The sequence below is a fragment of the Capsaspora owczarzaki genome (assembly GCF_000151315.2).
Source record: "Capsaspora owczarzaki ATCC 30864 unplaced genomic scaffold supercont2.1, whole genome shotgun sequence".
NCBI classification, from domain to species: domain Eukaryota; class Filasterea; order Ministeriida; family Capsasporidae; genus Capsaspora; species Capsaspora owczarzaki.
The window spans coordinates 3,763,218-3,782,201 of NW_011887292.1; the positions used below are offsets into that span (position 1 = coordinate 3,763,218).

The window sequence follows — 18,984 nt, forward strand, 5'->3', positions numbered from 1 at the left end:
AATATCCAATATCAAGTACACGCTCCCCTTCCCCTACCGGTGCTACTGCTGCTGGGATGCCCGATGAGCCTGCCAGTCGACGCGCGTCCATTGTGCGCCGGGTCGACCGTCACACTGTGGCAATGCTCCGCTCGGGCGTCTCCATCCCGTCGCTCGCTGCCTGCGTCGAGGAGCTCGTTCTGAATAGTTGAGTACTATGCGGTGCTTGTGCTTGTCCCCCCTTTCTGTTCCTTCGATGCAGTGACGTGTCGTCCCGCAGAGTCGGTCTGATGCCGAGACCAGCTCTTTAATCTGAGACCAACTCTTCAATCTGAGACCAACTCTTCAATCTGAGACCAACTCTGCAATCTGAGACCAACGCTTCAATCTGAAGAGACTGACCTTGTTCCGTGTTGCACCACAGGCATCGATGCAGGCGCGACGGCGGTCGATGTGCATGTCGATCTGCAGCTGTGCCGACTGCGCGTGCTGGACAACGGCGCCGGCATTGCGCTTCGTGATCTGGCTCGCGTTGGAGAGCGACACGCCACAAGCAAGTTTGCTGCTGGTTCTGTCTCCAGTGCTGCTGGCGGCGTGGTGGCGATCGAGGACGACGCTGATCTCATGCAGACGCTGTCGTATTATGGGTTTCGTGGCGAGGCGCTCGCGTCCGTGGCAGACATGTCCACCCTGGTCGAGATTGTCACTCGCGTTGACAATGACAATGCCGGGCAATCAAGCGAAACGTACTTCAAGTTATTGCGTCCGACTCCGAGTGAGAATCGCAATCCGGCGACACAACGCTCCTCCGAGCATGAGAAACCGCTGCCGCAATATCACGTCGGCGTTTCGGCTGTCAAACGAGTCACTGCAGGCACGATTGTCACAGTTCACGGCCTCTTTGCCACGATGCCTGTGCGGCAGGGAGTCATGCTCGCCAACCCCGTCCTGACGCTGGAGCATGCTCGCCGAGCAGTCGAAGCGATCGCGCTTGCCAATCCAGGCGTTGCTCTCAGCGTTCACGACGATCACAATGCCCGACGGGTGCTCACGACTCGGCGACTGACCTCTGCGCTCAGCGTCTTCAAGCTCTTGTTTGGCGTGGAGCGCGTTGGTGTCACCGAGAATGTCGACATGAGCTTGTCGTGCGAGTTTTCCAATCTGACAACTCGATCCGCCCTCAATCAACCCCAAGCCGCCGTGTCAGAGACGTTAGCAGCAGCAGCTCCAGAATCATCCATTTTGGTGCGTTCGGTCACTGTTGTGGACTACTCCCTGCGGGGTTTTCTGTGCACCGAGCCGCAACCAGGCGCCAAGTCAATGCAGTTCTTTTTCATCAACCGTCGCCGCGTCCTTCATACCCGCTTTCACAAGCTTGTGAACCAGCTCATGCGACAATGGCAGGGCACTCGCGGCCCGCGATTTGTCAGCCAAACCTTGCCGGTTGGGCGCGACATGCACGCGAGCAACAATTCCCGGTCCTTTGACAAGGCTTCGTGCGCCTGGGTACTGAACATGACCTGTCCTCCCGGGCTGTACGACATTACGTTTGATCCGGCCAAGACCCTGGTTGAATTTGCCGATTGGGAGACACCTCTGGCCCTTGTCGAGCAAGCCATCCGCACTGCCCTCCAGTTCCATCCCTCCACGGTGGCTGTCGCAACTGATTTGCTTGCGGCCACGCTCTCGGAGCCGCCGACGTTTGCGTCCTTTCAGCCAGGTGGGCTGGTGAGTTCTGAGGTGGTGCGACGTGCACGAGCCCGGGAGTCGGCGAATTCTGCTGTCGAGGTCGACGAATGTGATGCCGTTCCAAAACGCCCGAGACTTGCAACCGAGGACTCGGCTGCCGATGAGAGTCAGTCCCGGTCGCGCTATTTTCAGACACGCACTGCTCCTCAAGTAGATCGCCCGGTACCCTCCTCCACGCTGCAGGACGACGATGACGAAGACGACAGCGACATTATTGCAGAAGTGACCGCTTTGACCGGTGTCGACAGACATCCTCCTGTGCGAGCGCCGACCTTGTACTCTTCTGGCTCACTGTTGGCGGCAGCAACGTCTGTGGATTGGAACGAAGCCGAACTCAACCAAATCCGAGACTTTGACTTTGCCTGCCAAATTAGGCACCGCCAAAGCGAATCCATGACGCCCGTGTCGTCCGTGATGAGCCTAACCGACGCGTCAAGTTTGGCAGATAGCACTGTGGTCCAGGGTGTAGGTCCATTGGGCGGAGGAGGTAGCTGGCTGACACCTGCTGAGCGGTCCCGTCAACACCGCCAAGACCTTGTGCTCCGCAATGCCATTGAATTGCCATCGATTGCTCCAATCCCTCTGAGCGCCCAGCAGGAGCAGCGTCGGCAAGAACGGTTTGACAGAGCCGCGCCACCATCGTATCCAACCGCATCTCAGCGACAGCGGGCGGATCACCACGCCGAGAATCCTGTCGTGTCGATTGCGCCTGTTCTGCATCAGTTCATGTATAACCGGAATGCGACTGCAGGTGGCGCTACTCACGACTTGGCACGACTGAATACCAGTGCGCAATCCCCTGCAGCTGCAGCTCTCGATCACGCTCACTCTGGTTGCGATCACGCCTTCCCAAACGACGATGAGGATGATTTTCACGTGCGTCCTGCATCCGCGTCATCTTTGCAGCCAGTAGAAGACCTTGGTGTTCCTGCTAGCTTTGTCACACGTCCAGTCCCCGATGTGCTCGAGCCGGATGCAAACCCTACCTCGCCGAAACAGCAGGAAAGTGACGAGGTGATGTTTACAATTTCGAGCAAGCTTCGGTCGCACAACAACCTTGAGCGGCCCGCTGATGACCCGACTGCTCACGACGACGAGTTCAGCAGCGCGGAGGCGGATGACGCGTTGCTCGCAGCTATGGCTCTCCCAAACTCCAACCCAGTGCTATCTGTGGCTTCTTCGGGACCTTCCTTCCGCTCACTCATGGCCAGATGGCAAAATCCAGTCTTCCCTTCACGACAGGCTCGTCCGATGGATGCTCGCGCGGCATCCAACGAGGCATTGCGCACTCAGCGTAAAGACGCATCCCGAAGCATGCACTTCCGCAAAGAGCTCTTCGGCCAACTGTCTGTGCTATCACAGGTTGAGCGACAGTTTGTTGTGGTGCTGGCTCCTGGTGACGACCAACCTTCCGCCTTGAGCGATGATGGCAATGATTTGATTTTTTGTGTTGATCAGCACGCAGCGCACGAACGCATCCGGCTCGAGCGCTTTACTCGAGAAGTGTACCAGTCCAATGACCAAGGCACTGGTAGTTCACAAGTTCTAAAATCCGAGACCCTGAAAGATCCGCTGAGGCTGGCAATGACAGTGGCGGAGGTAAGAGTCAAAGCTGGCTCACAAAATGTTTTACACGAAAAGAGGCAATTCCTCTCTCACCACTATTGCCCTCACTTTCTCTGCAAAAAAAAAAAAACAAACAGGCGCGTCTGCTCGAGCCATTCCGCGACAACCTTGAAGCATGCGGCATTCGCTTTCGGATTGGCTCCAACGTCAATGCGCTGGAGGACAATGCCGAGTGCGCCGTCATGATTGATGCCGTGCCTCCCATTATGCTTGAAGCATCTCGAGCAGAGTACATCAGCGGACAACACGTGTCTCGTTTCCAGCTCGAAAAGCAAGCGCGAGCACTCGTGGGCGGTGCCGATGATGTGGCACAAACCGTGTCCAGCCTGACCCAAGCGGCCATCTTGCACGGTCTTATTTCAACACTTGTTCGGTCACGCATCGATCAGCAGTGCCACACTGGCGGTGGTGCCTACGATTTGCCATTGACCATTTCCAGTGCGTTGGCATCCAAGGCGTGTCATGGTAAGTGGCGAGATTTCGCGTGGATGGCGAGAATCGTTTTGAAACTCATGTTGAATGAAAAAACAAACCATTGCGATCGTTGCGGTAGGCGCCATCAAATTTGGTGACACGCTGTCCATCGACCAGTGCAAGTCCCTTGTGAACACGTTGTCAGACTGTACCCTGCCGTTTCAGTGCGCTCACGGGCGCCCCAGCATTGCTCCGCTTGTCAGCGTGCGCGACACGACGCTCACGTTTCCAGAGCTGATATCGGCGCCTGACGATGCCTATGGCCGCTCGAGTTCGCGCCCGGTGAATTTCCAAGCTCTTCGTCACCGAATCGCTGGCGGCACCCACGACAGCTGGTGGGCTACCGATGGCAACGCTCTTTGACCCCGATGTATCGATTCATTGCTCAATTGTTATAGTAGATAATTTATTTCTGACTGAAATGGATGAAACAACAGCTTATTTGATGTGAAAGAAGAAGAAAAAAAAGGGCGCTGAACGCCGTGTTACTCGTCGTCTAGCGAAATTTCGGCTGGGTTGCTGGGCCCAGAGATTGCTTCGCTGACTGGTGCATCGTCGTGGACAGTGTCATCGTCACCATGCGACTCATCTTCCATCACATCGTCGTCAAGGTTGATTTCGTCGGGATTGTTCACAACGCTACTGCCGGACTGGGCGCCGTCCGCGGCGGCGTCCTCATCGTCCAGTGAAATCTCGTCCGGATTGTGCACGACACTTGCTACTGGGGCTGTTTGGGGCAGGGGGCCAACATCGCGTCGCCCAAGAATGCTTTGGGCGCACGGGTTGGGAATCTCCAGTTTGGCACAAAGCAGAGCGGTCTGCGGATTGATCGTCACATTGTTGAGCGTCTCAAACTTGGAGGTGCCTGGTGTTGCTCCCCGCTGGAACTCCTCTTGCGTGGGTGTAGTCGGGACAAAGTTGGATGGAATTGCCCAGTCACTTGTCCGCGCGCGCAGCTTGGCCAACTCGAGAGCAATGACAGACTCTTGCAGCGGAAGTGGTGGCATGGTAATCGGTTGCCGTGACCAGTAGTTCATAAACTGATGCGTTGCAATCAAAATGGCCTGCCATTCCGGATCGTACTCGAATGCAACAGTGCCGGTCCCATCTGCCGGCGCAGGAACATCCACCACTTGGATGAAATGTCGGCCGGGCAAGCACTTGTCCAAAGCGAGGAATCGAGTTGCTCGAGGGGCTGCCGAAGCTGCGTCTGGAGCCTGTCATTGTGGTCCGAGAATGTGTGTCAAAGCGAAAGAACGCAGGACAGGCAAGTGAACGAGAATGGTCAGAAACGCGGCAGCAAGCGCCACACAAACCAACACAAGCCAACAAACACGGCTTCGTACCTGGCCGGGACCAGGCGGTGTGGGCGGATGTGGAACCATGGCGGCAAACTTTACGTGGAGGTGTGCGGAAAACCAGAACAGGGGCTTGACGGCGTGTAGCAGGACATCGGCGGGCCCGCTGCCGAGCGTGTTTTCCTCGACTTCTTGTCGCAGGAACGCCTTTTCCTGCAGCAGTCGCCGCACGTTGCCATAGTTGGCAATCCCTTGCGGCCAATCGTGGCTCAGAAACACGTCAATCGGACGCTCATCCTGCAGAAGTTTTTTTGTTTTTGGCCAAAGTTTGGTAAGTGAGTGGATTCTTCTGTGTTTATCGATCTCAGAGCAAAGCACCAACGCCAGGTTTGCTCTCAATTGTTCTCAATGTATGTTTTTGTTGTCCCCCCCCCCAGCCAAAATGGAACTTTCTCAGAAATCAAGCCTTACTCACCTGACTGCGACCGAGATGCATCAGCCGAAACACGTCCATCTCGCGGACGTGGTAAAAGCTTCGGACCATGCCTTCGTCGGCCACATGGAATGGCCTCTCGTGATGTCCACGCATAAAGTCGTTGTCCTTGAAGATGCCTGACAGGCCTCCAATGCGGAGTCCACCGACGCGCACGACGCCCGCGTAGCCGAGGTAGTAAATGTTTGGCGCGACCCAGCCGCCCAAGGGGAGCTCCCACATGTGGTTGGACGCCTCGTGGTTGCCTCCGATGACCAGCGTCAGCACGGGCGCCACAGCAGCGCCAGAGTAGAAGCGGTGGAAGGTCCGCAGCTCGCGGTACTTTGGCGGGCAGGCCATAAAGTCGAGGTCGCGCTCGTTCCTGACAGCCTGTGGGGGTTGGATCAATATTCATTGGCAAGTGGGTGAGTGTTGAATGTGGTGCGTTATGGAGTGGCGGCCCAGTGGAAGTCCCCCCCCCAGGAAGCAGCTCTGTTGAGTTACTCAATCCAATCGCACCAATCCTTCCCCCCTTCCCGCCAACTCACTTCCACTCCTTCCACAATGGTCAACACTATGCTCAAGAGGACACGTTACTTGAAAGTCGCCGCAGACAATCAGCAGGTCGATCGAGATGCTCCGCTCGTGCTCCATGTGAGCAATCGTCTCGTACATGCGCTCCAGCTCGCCATGTCCGCAACCAACAACGGCAATCTTCATTCTACGATTCTAAGGTCAAAAAAAGAGTGAAACAACGCCTTGAAGACAAACTGCATTTTTTTCAAACCGACTTTTTTGAGATTCAGTTCAATTTTACAAATCAAAGATCGACGCGTTGATCGACAACTTGTCATACAGTAAAAATCGAAATCAAACGTCGTGCTGCACTTGACAAAGCGCAATTCGCAAAGCCACGCACACACACACACACACACACACACACACACACACACTTTAAAAAAACAACAAACAACAAATCAACCAACAACATGCTTCAGCACCGCTCACGGGAGCGGCGGTGCGACAGCATGTCGGCAGGAGTCACGTTCTTGCAGAGGCTGCTGTCCGGACGGGCTTGGACGAGACTGCAGAGCGTGCTGGCCTTGCAGTTGTCATCGCAGGAGGGCTGGTAGGCCGACTTGACGTTGTAGTAGTTGTACAGATTGAGCAGGTTGTTGTCCGTGTTCATGCGCAGAACAAAGTCGTACCAGTCGGGGCCGAAGAGGTTGGTCATGTTGTACGCGTCGCGAGCAGAGTACTCAAACTGCCAGACGGGGTCGCTGGAGCCGTTCAGGTTGGCTTGTGTCAGGTTGAGGTAGTACGTGTAGCTGTCAACAACCGCCTTGGTGCTGCCGCCGTCGACGTCGTAAATGCGGTAGTTCGGGTTGATGCCAGTGTAGGTTGTGACGGAGCCGCCAATGTACACCATGCCGGTGGAGCGCGAGAGCGTCGCCTCGTCAAAGAAGATTTCAAACTCGTCGTGGTGCGAGTGGCCAAAGAATTGGCCGGCAATCGTGCTCTCGTAGCGGTCGACAATCTTGTAGTAGTTGAACGAGTAGGTCTTGGTGCAAGAGCCGGGGGCAATGTGGCCGATAATGTACACCTTCTCGTTGGCAGTCTCGGCAGTCTGGAGGACGTTGATCAGCCACTGGAGCTGGCCGGCCGGGTCGGTCTCGTTGACAAAGAGCCAGTAGTTGCCATTGTTGCAAAAGTTCATGTTGAGCGAAGCGAGACGGAGACCGGGCTCAATCTCGACCTGGTAGTAGCCGCCATAGCGGATGGTGTCCATCGTCGATGCGGGCAGCCAGGTCGCCCACTCGGTGGCAAAGGCGTCGAGCAGCCACTGGTTGCTCTGCTCGCCCTTAATGTACGGAGGCGGGAAGGAGTTGACGGGCGAGCTCTCGTGGTTGCCGACCGTCGGGTAGACGGTGATGCCAGGAAGGGTGGTGCGCATCAGGTTGCAAGCCGTGTGCAGCGATGTGAGCTGATCGTCGCGCGACTGGTTCCAGACGTTGTGCGCAGGAATGTCGCCAGTCATGAACACGTAGTCAATCTTGGGCGAGGACTGCGCGATCGAGCGGAACATGGCTTCGACGGTGCGATAGGGCATATCTGGAAGAAGGGGGTTTTGATGATATTGGGAGTGTGAGTGGCAAAGATGAGCGTGGTTGAATTCAAAGAAAGAAAGAGAAGAAGAAGCAGAAGAAGAAGAAAAAGAACGACGGCCTTACCACACTGGTAGTCACCCCACAGACCAGCAATGTTGGGGTAGACGCCGACCTTGTTGGGAGGGCGGCAGCAGAGGGGCTCGCCGCATTGGGTGTCGAGACCAGGCTGCAGACGTCACACAGAACGTGAGGCCAGGCCAAAAAAACAAACAAACAAACAAACAAAAAAACAAACAAAAAACCCAACCAAAAACAAAAAATGTTCGAGACATGGCGATCTTACAGTGTACTCGAGGTCAATGTGCAGATCGGACACGTGCAGAACGCGGCGACGGGGAGACGAGGGGCTCGGAGGAGTCGGCGGGATTGGCGTCGGGGGCTTGGGGATGTTGGGCAGAGTGACGTTCCAGGTGAGCCAGGGGTACGGAACATCGCCAGTGCACTCGCCGATGGTGACGCAAGCTTCTTCCGGGCCAAGGACGGTGCGCGAGATGACGCCCAGCACTTCGGGGGCGAACAGCGGGACGATCAGGGAGCACTAAGAATGTCGACCAAATTGGCAGGCGTGTGAGGAGTTTGTTGTTTGCTCATTTCGGATGGATTGTTCATGTCAAAGCATACCACATTGTAATCTTCAATCTTGAAATCGACGCAAATGTCGATGGCAATCTTGACGATGGCGTCGGTGGTGAGGTTTGCCTTGAAGCCGGCGTCGAACGCGAGGAAGAGGGCCTTGCAGCCGTCGCAGCGCAGCTACCAACCACCGAAATAACATTCAGCAAGTCAGAAACAAAAAAGGGGTCGAATGTATTAGTCAGTGTCCCAATGCAATCTCAGTGGACTAGCATGACAACTCGAATCGCAACCCATCCCAATGCGCTTGATAAAGCCAACAAGGTCAACTATGTTCGTCGGTGCAATCCCACCAGTTGGCATCGCATTCAGAGGTATCGATTCTAATCCCCAATCCCTAACCCTAATACGAATCCCATCCACATGATCCAATCCAATCCACTTGATCCATGCGTCCATGCGTCCATGCGGGGCGCGATCAAGTGAGCAAAAGCGAAAACCCCGACCGCGGCAATCACCCCATTCTTCTCTCTCTCTCTCTCTCTTCTGGCTCTATTACCATTGTTTCTTTTCGTTGCATATTCACCATCTCATCTTATTCCACTATTCCACTATTTCATACTCTTTTTTTTTTTTTTTTTTTTTTTTTTTTTTTTTTTTTTTTTTTTTTTTTTTTCTCGCCGCTTTGTTATTATTCTTCTTCTAATCATTATCAATCGTTTTTGCTTCTACACACACAAAAAAAAACTCGCCGCTTTGTTATTATTCTTCTTCTAATCATTATCAATCGTTTTTGCTTCTTCTTCGTTTTTGTCTTTGTTTGTTGCTCATCGAAAAAGCAAGGCCAGAATGAGTGAAGAATGAAGAGTGAAAGAGAGTGAAAGAGAGTGAGAGAGTGAAGAGTGAGAGAGAGAGTGAAGAGTGAGAGAGTGAAGGTACCGAAATGTCCTTGAGGGAGAGCCGAAGGGCAGCCGTCGGCGACAATTTGGATCCAGCAGCAGCAGCAGCAGCAGCAGCGTCGCGGTCGTAGTGGCGCACAGGCAGCATTGGCGCAGCAGACGCAGGCGCAGGCTGGGCAAAGGCCATTGCTAGCAGCAGCGCAAGGGCGACCGCCAGCAGAGGCAGCGAGGGACGGCTGCGACGAAGCGGAGGAGGGGCGGCGGTGGTGGCGACCATCATCATCATATGAGAGTGGTCAAAATGATAAGAAGGACTGCGTATGAATGTTGTTATCATGATGGGAATGAATGAGATGGGTTGGTGGGAAAGAAGAATAACGGAAACAAGCAAAAAGCTCAGACTCTCTCTCTCTCTCTCTCTCTTTCTCTCTCTCTCTCTCGCTCGCAAAACAACAAGAGATGAGAGGATGCACAACAGCCAAAGAGCATGTGCCAACATTATTATGCATGAAAGCGGAAAAACACAAACAAGCAAAAGGAGCCAGGAGTTGAGCATCTCAATGGCAGGAGATTGATCGGCTCAGAGCTCCTTCCTCTGAGCCGCCGCCGAGCTTGCTAGTTTTCTTATTCCAGATGAAATCCACTTCTTTTTTTTTATTTTACTATTATTTTGCCAATACAACTGCAAATACACAAGAATGAAGTCGAGCGTGAATCTGAGCACTGGCAATGGCAATGGAAGCAATGGGAGCAGCAGCAGCAGTAGTAGTTCAGTGAATGGCTCATCCTCCGCTTCAACAAGTCTGCTCTTAGTCGCCAGCATTCTATGCAATGTAAGCCATCGAGTGTGTGTGCGTGTGGGCTTCAGTTGTGGAGCCAATTCTCAGAGAGCAATCCGCCTTGTAAGCCCCACTCAACTCAACTCACTCAACTTCCCCCGACTTGAACCCCACTTTGACTCTCTATCACGGTCACAGATCATCTGCTCGGTCGGCATCGTGCTGGTCAACAAACGCATCGCCGTGGCGGGATTCGTCTACATGACCTTCCTCACTGCGCTCCACTTTGCCGTTGCGTTCGGCGTCATGACCGTCGTCGTCCGCCTGGGCGTCGTCGAGCACAAGTTTGTTCGCTTTGGCGCACTGTTCCCGGTGGTCGCCGGCTGCGTCGGATCGGTCGTCGCGTCCAACTTTGCACTCGCCGTCAACTCGGTCACTACGTACCAGCTCGCCAAGCTCATCACCATCCCGTCCATGCTCGCCATTGAGTACATGATGAGCGGGAAGCTCCCATCCAAGAAGATTGCCGCCATTCTGACCGTCATGCTGATTGCAGTCTCGTTCACGACCAGCCTCGACTTGAGCTTGACCCCCGCTGGTTGTGTGATTGCCATCGCCATGGTTGCATTCACATCCATTGGCCAGATTGCAACGCAGCAGGTGCAGAAGCGGCAGGGCCTGAACGCCATGCAGCTCTTGCACCAGACATCGCCGTATAACACGCTTGCCCTGCTCGTACTAGCGCCGTTCTTTGACGGATCGTTGGTAACGTGGCTGTTTGCAGCTCCTGCTGCTGCCTCAACTGCCTCGACTGGCTCGTCCGATTCCCCCGCTACAACCCAACCGGGCGTCGTGCCGCTGTGGGAGTTTCAACCAACCGGCGAGATTGTCGGGCTCATTTTGATCTCGGCGCTGCTGTCCATCGGTGTCAATCTCACCAACTACTATGTTGTTGCCCGCACATCGCCCGTAACGTACCAAGTCCTGGGACACGTCAAGAACTGCCTGGTGCTGACGCTTGGTGTGATTCTCTTTTCGCAGCAGCTTGTCGGCATGCAAGTACTCGGCATCATTGTCGCCGTTGGCACTGCCATCCTGTACTCTGAGACGCGCCGCAAGGAGGCCGAGCGAGCAAGTTCCGGCGGTAGCGGAAACGTGCCCGTTCTTCGCATCCCCGCTGTTCGTCGCGAATAGTAGTAGTAGTCGTAGTCGTAGCACAGCTCGCGAATAAATCAAAAAACCCCCCACCCCATCGATTCATGCATGCTTGCTTCAACTGTGCATGCATCATGTGATGTTCGAGGTGGCCCACCTGCCCGAGCAGTGCCAGTTCCTTGCATCCCCTTGTTTCTCCTCGTCGATCTACTACAGTACAGTACAATGACTGGGCCTTCCAATCGACATTTCATCCATTGTTTCATCCACCACGCATCCCCCGCATCCACCACCTGCTGATGCACTGCATTACTGTTCATGTTCCTATTCCTATTCATGTTGCATCATGCGTTTGTATTCATTTCTGGATCAACCGTTCATTCATTCATTCATTTTTTTTTGTCCGAACATCAAAAAGCCATGAGCGAACAAGTCAGCACAGCGACGACGACGACCGCTGCGGCCGATGCCAGTGCCAGTGCCAGTGCCAATAATGCTGCTGTGCCTGCCATTGCGACTGGAGTGGCTGAAGTGACTGGCTCGAGTGGAGCGACTGGCTCGAGTGCTGGGAGTGCTGGGTGGGAGCTCCGGTTTGATGCGAGCGGAGGGTTTGTTGCAACGCGTCACAATGCGGCGGCGGCGCCTGCAGACAGCAGCACCACAGGCTCATCCGCATCCGCATCTGCATCTCAATCTGCATCTGCATCTCAATCTGCATCTGCGGCTGGTGATGGCGGTGATGGCGGTGATGGGACTCCAGGGCGGAGCAGCAGCGCTGATTCAACCAAAGCAAGCAAAGCCGTCATCTTTGGCCGACGCTCTGCTTCCACTGCGACTGCCACTGCGACTGCTGCTGATGCGGATGCAGGCACGAACGCGGATGCAGGCACGAACGCGGACGCCGACGCGGACGCAGGCACCAAGCAGCTCGCTATGGACGAGGCGACGCGCAAGCTGGTCGCGCTCTCCATCCAGTCGCGCATCGTCACGCACACGTACAAGCCAACCGTGCCCATCACCAGCAAGGGGAAGCACGCTGAAATGGTGCTGGCGGAGGACTCGGAGTCGCGCTGGCGGATGGCCACCCTCCGACGCGCAATCCTACTCGTCGATGACAACACTACTGCTGCTGCTGCTGCTGCGGCTACGAGCGCTGGCTCATCCGGTGCTGGAACTGCCGGGAATGCTACGCCAAGCCGGGGAAATGCCAACCGCGGCGCGACGAGTGATGCCGCCCCGGACGCTGACGCCGAGCTGGAAGCGCATGCCTGGGAATCCGATGAGAGCGACAATGAGAGCTCCTCCTCGCAGACCAAACGCCAGCAAAAGACGTCAGCTGTTGCCCCACAGCAACAACCCCAACAGCAGCAGGAGTCGGCGGTGCAAGCGGACGACCCGATCCGATTCGAGTTTGAGCCTCGCGATCGTCGTCTCTCGCGCTCCCCGTTGGTGGATCGCGCCGCCGTCGCCGCCCTGTTTGACGAATCCATCCGTCAGCGCTACTTTGCGTCCGTTGTAACTGCACAGCAGTCGCAACAGGCAGCGGCAGCAGCAGCAGCAGCAGCAGCAGCAGCAGCAGCAATCCCGCGCGCGCTTGCGCCAATGCCACGGCCAGCACTGCTCGATGCTGAAGGCCTCACACCGATTCCCACCACGCTCTTCCGACCGCAAGCGACGACACCACGAGGAGGCAGTGATGGCCCGACTGCGTGACACCTTTGAACAACAGCGCGACGTTCACATTGACTACTCGCGCGACACTCTCACGGTCACCGAGAGCTTTGTGCAGCAGGTGGCCGCCCGTCTCGTTTCCTCCCACCCGGAGATTCGTCGCAGCGCGTGCATCCACATTCGTCGAATCCTGTCGATTGAGAACGCGCCTCCGATCAACACGGTCATTGACACGGGCTGCGTGCCCGTGTTGGTCTCCCTGCTGGACGTTGCCGACGATGTCGATTTGCAGTACGAGGCCGCTTGGGCAATCACCAACATTGCGTCTGGCAACTCGACACAATCCCTGACAGTCGTGGATGCCAACTGCGTCGAGCGCTTCATCCGCATGGTTGCCTCGAGCAGCACGCGGATTGCAGATCAAGCCATCTGGGCGCTTGGCAACATTGCCGGCGACTCGCCAGCTTTGCGCAATTACTGTCTCGAGGCCGGGGCGATGAGACAGCTCGTGCGTGTGCTGTCCCAGCTGGATTCTCAACGCCTGAGGTCGGACATTACCTTTGTTCGCAACACTGCATGGGCCATTTCGAACTTGTGTCGAGGCAAGCCGCAGCCTCTGCTCGACCACGTGAGAATCTCCCTCGCCATCCTCTATCGTCTTTTGACGGAGCTTCGTGACGATGAAAGTGTGGTCACTGACTCGCTTTGGGCAATCTCGTACATTTGCGATGGCCCAAACCAGCGCATCCAAGCGCTGCTTGACTTTCGGTGAGTACGAGGTTGGATGTTTTTGGCGAGGCAGGCGAGGTTTTCCGAGTGAACTTGGGGGAACAGGGGGTTAGGGTTCGTGTTGTTGGGTAACTTTGTGAAATTCTCATTGCTTGTGTACCACTCTACTCTCTTTATTTTGGGTCCCATGTTTACCTCCGGGGTCCTGCGTTTCCGTTCAACTTCCTGCCTATCATCTCTTGCCAACCAATTCTCAGAGGAGGACCAGAGCGCGCCCCGCTGCTTCCCATCCTCATCTCGTTTCTGGGAGGCGCGGGAGTGGCAAACTCCATCGTGACACCGGCTGTACGCGCATGTGCCAACATTGCCACTGGCGACGACAATCAAACGCAACAGCTCCTCCAGCATGGTCTTCTCGCACGCTGCGCGGCACTGCTGACCCACCCTCGAACTGAGTTGCGAAAAGAGCTGTGCTGGATGCTGTCCAATATCACCGCTGGCAGCACTCAGCAGATTCAACAAGTCATTGACGCCGGTGTCTTGCCGCGCATCATTCACATCATTGAAAACGATCGCCAGCATGTCAAGCACGAGGCCATCTACGTACTGAGCAACTTGGCTTCTGGTGGCCGTCGCTCCCAACATCTGTACGTGTGTGTGTGTGTGTGTGTGTGTGTGTGTGTGTGTGTGTGTGTGTGTGTGTGTGTGTGTGTGTGTGTGTGGTTTTGGTGGTTGCAGCAACCGACGGACGGTGTTTTTGTTGCTTTGATTCTCGTGCAACTTGTTCAGCGCTGGTTGGTGTGCTGACGGACACTTGTTTGATTCGTTGTCCTTTTGCTGTTGGTTTTTGCCCGCGTCTGTCGCTCGAATGTGTAGTCTTGTCCACGAGCTCGGCGGATTTGCTGCCATGTTGCACTGCTGCAGAGGAGGCACCATCGAGCCCCGCTCCATGCGTGTAGTCTTGGAGGGACTTCGTGCAGTGCTGGAAGCCGAGAGCTCAACTGAAGCTCCCGACGATCGCATTGTCACTCGGGCTATCGCGACCTCGGATTTACTCGGGATTCTGGATGATTTGCGCCAGCACGAAGGCGAAGTCGGGAATGAAGCAGGCGACTTGGTTGACCAGTTTTTCAACGAAGCGATTTCGGATCGTGAGCATGTCGAGATTCGCAGTCCCAACCGAGCAACAGCAAGCAGCGACGAGGCACAGTCGGAAATTGAAAGTGACGATGGGTGGGAGGATGATTCTGACGACTCTGGCAGTCGCTTTGACCTGTAGTTTCGCCGTGTTGCTTTTGTAGCTTTTGCTTTGTACCTGTTGCTCTAGCTTGCTACGTGTTGTTGTTGTTGCACTTGTTGGTTGTTGTTGTTGTTGTTGTTGTTGTTGTGGTGTCTGTTGACATGCCTTGCCCCCCTCCATTTGCTTTGTTTCCTGTTGAATCACTGATTACTTTTTCCAATGCAAAGCCGCTAGTTCTGGCTCAAGAGGTTGTGATAGCAATAACCATGACATCATGACATCCTGAAAAAAGGCTCAGCAGTCCTTGTCCTTGACTCGTTTTCAAATTGCATTGCCGAATCGTCAGCTTGTCAATCACGACATTTTCTCGTATTTCAATCGCATTTTCCACTCTTCCTCTCTCTGTTTGTTTTTTGTTTGTTTAAATCTCTTCTCCTTCCAATACCATACATGTATCATAGCAAGTCAGCGCTCAGTCTAGTTTGTCCATCTTTGGCTTTGTCACTGAGCATGTCAACATCCTGGTTTTCGTCCTTGTCTCCGTCCTCTTCCTCTTCTTCATCTTCCTCGTCGTCGTCGTCGTCTGCTGCTGCTGATGTCAATGCAGACTCTTCCTCGCGCGTCGCTCGTTCGCAGGACGGAAGCGCCAAAGAAGCGCCTCACCGAACTCTGAGGTCAGCATTCGAATCCGAGCCATCCTCAACCTCAGCCTCTGCCTCAACCTCAGCCTCAACCTCTTCCGCATCATCAGCAGCAGCAACAACAACACTGCTGCGCAATAGCACGCTCAGCCGCGGACTGTCGTGCTCGGACAACGACGTTGCTGTGCTGCTGAACGAGATCACTGCGCTGCTAACGCCGACAAGCGAGCTCGATTTGGGCTCCAACTATGAGGCATTGCCCGAGCAGTGGTCGCAGCAGTGGGTCCAGGACGTCCCCGAGTGGAGCTCAGAGTACAACACGACCACCTGGGCTGCGCGATGCATCATCGGGGCGCCGCGCGTCTACCCGGCCATGGGTGACATCCAGGGGGCTTGGGCGCAAGGCACCGTGGGCATGGAGACTGAGTTTGTCACCCTGCAGTTCCACAAGCCCGTCGTCATCAAGGCAGTCAACATTTACGAAACCAACAGCCCGGGCGCGGTCGTGCGCATCCTGGCGCTCCAGCGGACGGATCTGCCCGGCGGACGGGTTGCGGCGCCCGCGCTGGCACCCGCCGCCACTCCCACCACCGAGATGGCTCGCGTTCCGCAGGGCAACTGGGTTGTCTTGTGGTCTGGAGCGCCGACCGTGGGGCCGCACCATGTCACGTCGCGCATCTTTACACCGCCGCTCGAGCGGTTGGATGTCGCCTCCAACTACATTCGACTCGAGCTGAATTGCCGCGGTGCCACGACCTGGTGCGAGATTGACAGCGTTCAGCTGGTGGGCGACCCGGGCTACGACGAGACCACTCGCAAGGAGGTCATGAACTCGCTGCGGCAGCAGCCAGTCAACACTGGCTCAAAGCTGAGCCAGGATCTCGGCGCGCTCCTGAGCAGCGGCGAGTTTGCCGACGTGACGTTCGTGGTCCAGGGCGTCTCGATTCCCGCGCATCGCAACATCCTGTCTGCGCGCTGCCCAGTGTTCCGGCCAATGTTTGCCCACGACACGCTTGAGCGAGCCTCGTCGCAAGTGGTGATTCCCGACATTGAGCCGCGCGCCTTCCGCAAGCTGCTCGAGTTCATGTACACGGGCACCGTGCAGGTGTCGCCCGACGTGATTGCGTGGCTGTATCACACAGCCGACAAGTACGACGTCGCCGAGGTTCGCCGCATTTGCGTGGACGAGTTTCGCTTTGCGCTCACCGTCGACAACGTTGTCCCGATCTTTGAGCGCGTTGCCGAGTTTTATCCAGAGCTCAAAGAGGTCTGTCTTCGGTTTCTCCTCCGCAATGCCGCCACGATCGCGGGCGGCCGTGCGCTCGAGACCCTCCCTCAGCCGCTGCTGCTTGAGTTGACGCGCACGTTTGCTGGAGGTCTTTCCGCCACACGCCCTGCCGTTTAAGTGTATCAGCCAGCTTGTTTTTGTTTTTCGATTGTTTTTTTTTGTGTACAGGTGTGGTTTGTTGCTTGAGTGTGTTTGTTGCGGCTTTGTTGGCTGCATGTTTGGTTGTGTATTTGCGCTTTTCTTTGCTTTTCCCCCCATCGTTCTGCCATCTCGTTTTGTTTTCCCACCGCTCTGTGTCAGATATTTTTTCGCCTGCATGTCGTGTTGTTCTGCATTGCATTGTATGCTAGTGAGTGACTTGGGCCAAAATCAACCATCAACGCTCGTTTCCACTCAACATCCAATCTAACGTTTTTGCCATATTTTTTCTCTTTGTTCCGATTTTTTTTTGTTCGTTGTTCTCCGTTGTGATTACTTTCTTTTTCTTCTTTCCTCGTCTCAGTTCTCAAAAACAATGCGCGCGCTGACTGTCGCGCTCGGCGCCGCGTCTTCGTCGCAGTCGGATGCATTGGCCGAGCCACCGCCATTGCAGCTCGCGGTGGCCGACTCGCGACCGCTCCCCACTCCGCTGCCACATGAAGTCCTGCTCGAGGTCCGAGCATCCGCAGTCCATCTGCGTGACTTGCGCCTGTGTGCAGCAAGCGCGGCGGGATCTGCTGCGGCGGGATCAGCCAGCCGCTCAATCTCAAGCTCGAGCGCAGCAGGACCATCGCCAGCGCAACCCTCACAACAGCCTGTTGCCGCGGTGCCGGGCTGCGAGGTGAGCGGGATTGTCGTCCGGCTGGGCGCGGCGGTCGTCGGGTCGCAGCTGCGCGTCGGCGATGAGGTCGTCGGCCTGCTTGCTCCAGGCTCAGGCTCAGGCTCGGGCTCGGGCTCGGGCGGAGCACTCGCAGAATATGCGCTCGTCAGCGTGGCCAACATTGTGCGCAAGCCGGCGGGCATCCCGCACCACGTTGCTGCTGCAGCGCTCAAGCCAGGCGTCATGGCGTTCACGGCGCTGCACTACAAGGCCCGGATTGCCCCCGGCGAGAGTGTGCTCGTCCTCGGAGTGACAAATCCGCAAACTGCTGCCCTTGCCACTGCTCAGTTGGCCCAGGCGTGGGGCGCTCGTGTGCTGGTTGCCGCTGCAAACGACGCCGAGGCACAGTGGATTTCGACCAGTCTGCCCAAAGCTATCGTGATTCGCACCGCAATAGGCACGGCGGGCGGCTCCAGTGCAACTGCTGGTCGCACATATCCATTTTCAGCGGGTGCTGCGAGCTTGCTGGGCACGCCTCGCGTTTCGCCGCTGGTGAGTGCCGTCATGCAAGAGACGTCCGGTTTCGGTGTGGATGTGATAATCGACAGCGGTCTCGTGCGTCAATACAACAAGGTCGATCCGACACAAGTACTCTACAGCAAACACGAGCTGATATCGTGTCTTGCTGTCCATGGCCGCTGGGTGACCAGCGTATCACACTTGCAGGTAAATGTTTGTGTATTTGCGGGGTTTTCAGGAGATGATTTTGATGGAGGCGGAGGTGGAGGAGGAGGAGGGGGGGGGGCTTTGCGCCGGTTGGTTGGAGATTGAGTTTGGCAGTCTGCAACGCGCGTAGGATTTGGTCGGTTGATTGGTGTTTTTTGGCTTGTACTCACGCTGCATTTTGGGTTGCTCTGTTTCAGCTCGATCCGCCAGAGTCTCAACTACTATTGCAAAAGTCTGCATCGCTGTGCTTCTTATTTGAGCACGCATGGGTGCTGTCTGGCACTCACCAGGGACGGCTCTTGCGTATGTTTTGATGATTGTGTTGCATTTTTTGGTCGATTTTTTTTTTTTGAGGGGTCGCATCTCACTCGCCTGTCCTCACGCGTTGATGCATGCTGGTGCACGCGCAGACATTCTCAAAGAAGTGATGGATAAGCTGGAATCTAAAACCATCGTGCCACGTATCAGCCGGACGTTCCAGTCGTTGGAGCAAGTGCAGGAATGGATTACAGAGCAGCTTGCCGCACCAGCACCAGCACCCCTATCAGCAACGACGCCAGTGTCCGCCGAAGCATGGGGCCAGGCCGTGTATGATGTTGCATCCGCATAGCCCTGTTGTTAATAGCAGTTTTTGCAGTACATTGCGGAAGCGTTCGTGCATTCAGTGTTGAGCTTGGGCAGATTGTGCTCGGATCCCGTTGCCCCTGATAGATCAAGG

General features: G+C 55.7%; 7 protein-coding genes across 7 annotated transcripts; 5 read left to right on the forward strand and 2 right to left on the reverse strand.

Moving 5' to 3' along the window:
* Positions 1-122: 122 nt before the first annotated feature.
* Positions 123-4,191, forward strand: CAOG_01177 (hypothetical protein; the record flags this gene model as incomplete). Its single annotated transcript, XM_004365991.2, has 4 exons — positions 123-186; positions 404-3,327; positions 3,432-3,819; positions 3,908-4,191. 4 exons carry the CDS (start codon positions 123-125, stop codon positions 4,189-4,191), a joined length of 3,660 nt encoding a protein of 1,219 aa, XP_004366048.2.
* Positions 4,192-4,225: 34 nt separating this feature from the next.
* CAOG_01178 (lariat debranching enzyme) lies at positions 4,226-6,328 on the reverse strand. Its single transcript, XM_004365992.2, has 4 exons — positions 6,196-6,328; positions 5,602-5,988; positions 5,175-5,423; positions 4,226-5,045 (listed from the first exon to the last, which is right to left on the reverse strand). The coding sequence occupies exons 1-4, from the start codon at positions 6,316-6,318 to the stop codon at positions 4,314-4,316; spliced, it is 1,491 nt and encodes a 496-aa protein (XP_004366049.1). The 5' UTR covers positions 6,319-6,328; the 3' UTR covers positions 4,226-4,313.
* Positions 6,329-6,406: 78 nt separating this feature from the next.
* CAOG_01179 (sphingomyelin phosphodiesterase) lies at positions 6,407-9,542 on the reverse strand. The gene is made up of 5 exons (XM_004365993.2): positions 9,279-9,542; positions 8,388-8,519; positions 8,050-8,304; positions 7,830-7,932; positions 6,407-7,710 (listed from the first exon to the last, which is right to left on the reverse strand). Exons 1-5 carry the CDS (start codon positions 9,522-9,524, stop codon positions 6,593-6,595), a joined length of 1,854 nt encoding a protein of 617 aa, XP_004366050.2. The 5' UTR covers positions 9,525-9,542; the 3' UTR covers positions 6,407-6,592.
* A 360-nt stretch (positions 9,543-9,902) lies between these two features.
* Positions 9,903-11,491, forward strand: CAOG_01180 (hypothetical protein). Its single transcript, XM_004365994.2, has 2 exons — positions 9,903-10,071; positions 10,216-11,491. Exons 1-2 carry the CDS (start codon positions 9,937-9,939, stop codon positions 11,209-11,211), a joined length of 1,131 nt encoding a protein of 376 aa, XP_004366051.2. The 5' UTR covers positions 9,903-9,936; the 3' UTR covers positions 11,212-11,491.
* Positions 11,492-11,592: 101 nt separating this feature from the next.
* On the forward strand, positions 11,593-14,851 carry CAOG_01181 (importin alpha; the record flags this gene model as incomplete). Its single annotated transcript, XM_004365995.2, has 4 exons — positions 11,593-12,855; positions 12,902-13,611; positions 13,830-14,219; positions 14,449-14,851. 4 exons carry the CDS (start codon positions 11,593-11,595, stop codon positions 14,849-14,851), a joined length of 2,766 nt encoding a protein of 921 aa, XP_004366052.2.
* A 447-nt stretch (positions 14,852-15,298) lies between these two features.
* On the forward strand, positions 15,299-17,163 carry CAOG_01182 (hypothetical protein). The gene has a single exon (XM_004365996.2). The coding sequence runs from the start codon at positions 15,323-15,325 to the stop codon at positions 16,856-16,858; it is 1,536 nt and encodes a 511-aa protein (XP_004366053.2). The 5' UTR covers positions 15,299-15,322; the 3' UTR covers positions 16,859-17,163.
* Positions 17,164-17,252: 89 nt separating this feature from the next.
* Positions 17,253-18,944, forward strand: CAOG_01183 (hypothetical protein). The gene is made up of 3 exons (XM_004365997.2): positions 17,253-18,266; positions 18,464-18,569; positions 18,677-18,944. Exons 1-3 carry the CDS (start codon positions 17,256-17,258, stop codon positions 18,874-18,876), a joined length of 1,317 nt encoding a protein of 438 aa, XP_004366054.1. The 5' UTR covers positions 17,253-17,255; the 3' UTR covers positions 18,877-18,944.
* Positions 18,945-18,984: the final 40 nt, after the last annotated feature.

Excerpts from the sequence above, each read along its gene's own strand:
- CAOG_01178 (XM_004365992.2), bottom strand. The coding sequence starts at position 6,318 with ATGAAGATTGCCGTTGTTGGTTGCGGACATGGCGAGCTGGAGCGCATG. Across the intron at positions 5,424-5,601 it reads TGCATCTCGGTCGCAGTCAG|GATGAGCGTCCGATTGACGT; the intron begins GTGAGTAAGGCT and ends AAACTTCTGCAG. Across the intron at positions 5,046-5,174 it reads CACCGCCTGGTCCCGGCCAG|GCTCCAGACGCAGCTTCGGC; the intron begins GTACGAAGCCGT and ends CCACAATGACAG.
- CAOG_01179 (XM_004365993.2), bottom strand. The coding sequence starts at position 9,524 with ATGATGATGATGGTCGCCACCACCGCCGCCCCTCCTCCGCTTCGTCGC. Across the intron at positions 8,305-8,387 it reads AGATTGAAGATTACAATGTG|TGCTCCCTGATCGTCCCGCT; the intron begins GTATGCTTTGAC and ends CGACATTCTTAG. Across the intron at positions 7,933-8,049 it reads ACATTGACCTCGAGTACACT|CCTGGTCTCGACACCCAATG; the intron begins GTAAGATCGCCA and ends TGACGTCTGCAG.
- CAOG_01180 (XM_004365994.2), top strand. The coding sequence starts at position 9,937 with ATGAAGTCGAGCGTGAATCTGAGCACTGGCAATGGCAATGGAAGCAAT. Across the intron at positions 10,072-10,215 it reads TCGCCAGCATTCTATGCAAT|ATCATCTGCTCGGTCGGCAT; the intron begins GTAAGCCATCGA and ends TCACGGTCACAG.
- CAOG_01182 (XM_004365996.2), top strand. The coding sequence starts at position 15,323 with ATGTCAACATCCTGGTTTTCGTCCTTGTCTCCGTCCTCTTCCTCTTCT.
- CAOG_01183 (XM_004365997.2), top strand. The coding sequence starts at position 17,256 with ATGCGCGCGCTGACTGTCGCGCTCGGCGCCGCGTCTTCGTCGCAGTCG. Across the intron at positions 18,267-18,463 it reads CCAGCGTATCACACTTGCAG|CTCGATCCGCCAGAGTCTCA; the intron begins GTAAATGTTTGT and ends GCTCTGTTTCAG. Across the intron at positions 18,570-18,676 it reads TCACCAGGGACGGCTCTTGC|ACATTCTCAAAGAAGTGATG; the intron begins GTATGTTTTGAT and ends GTGCACGCGCAG.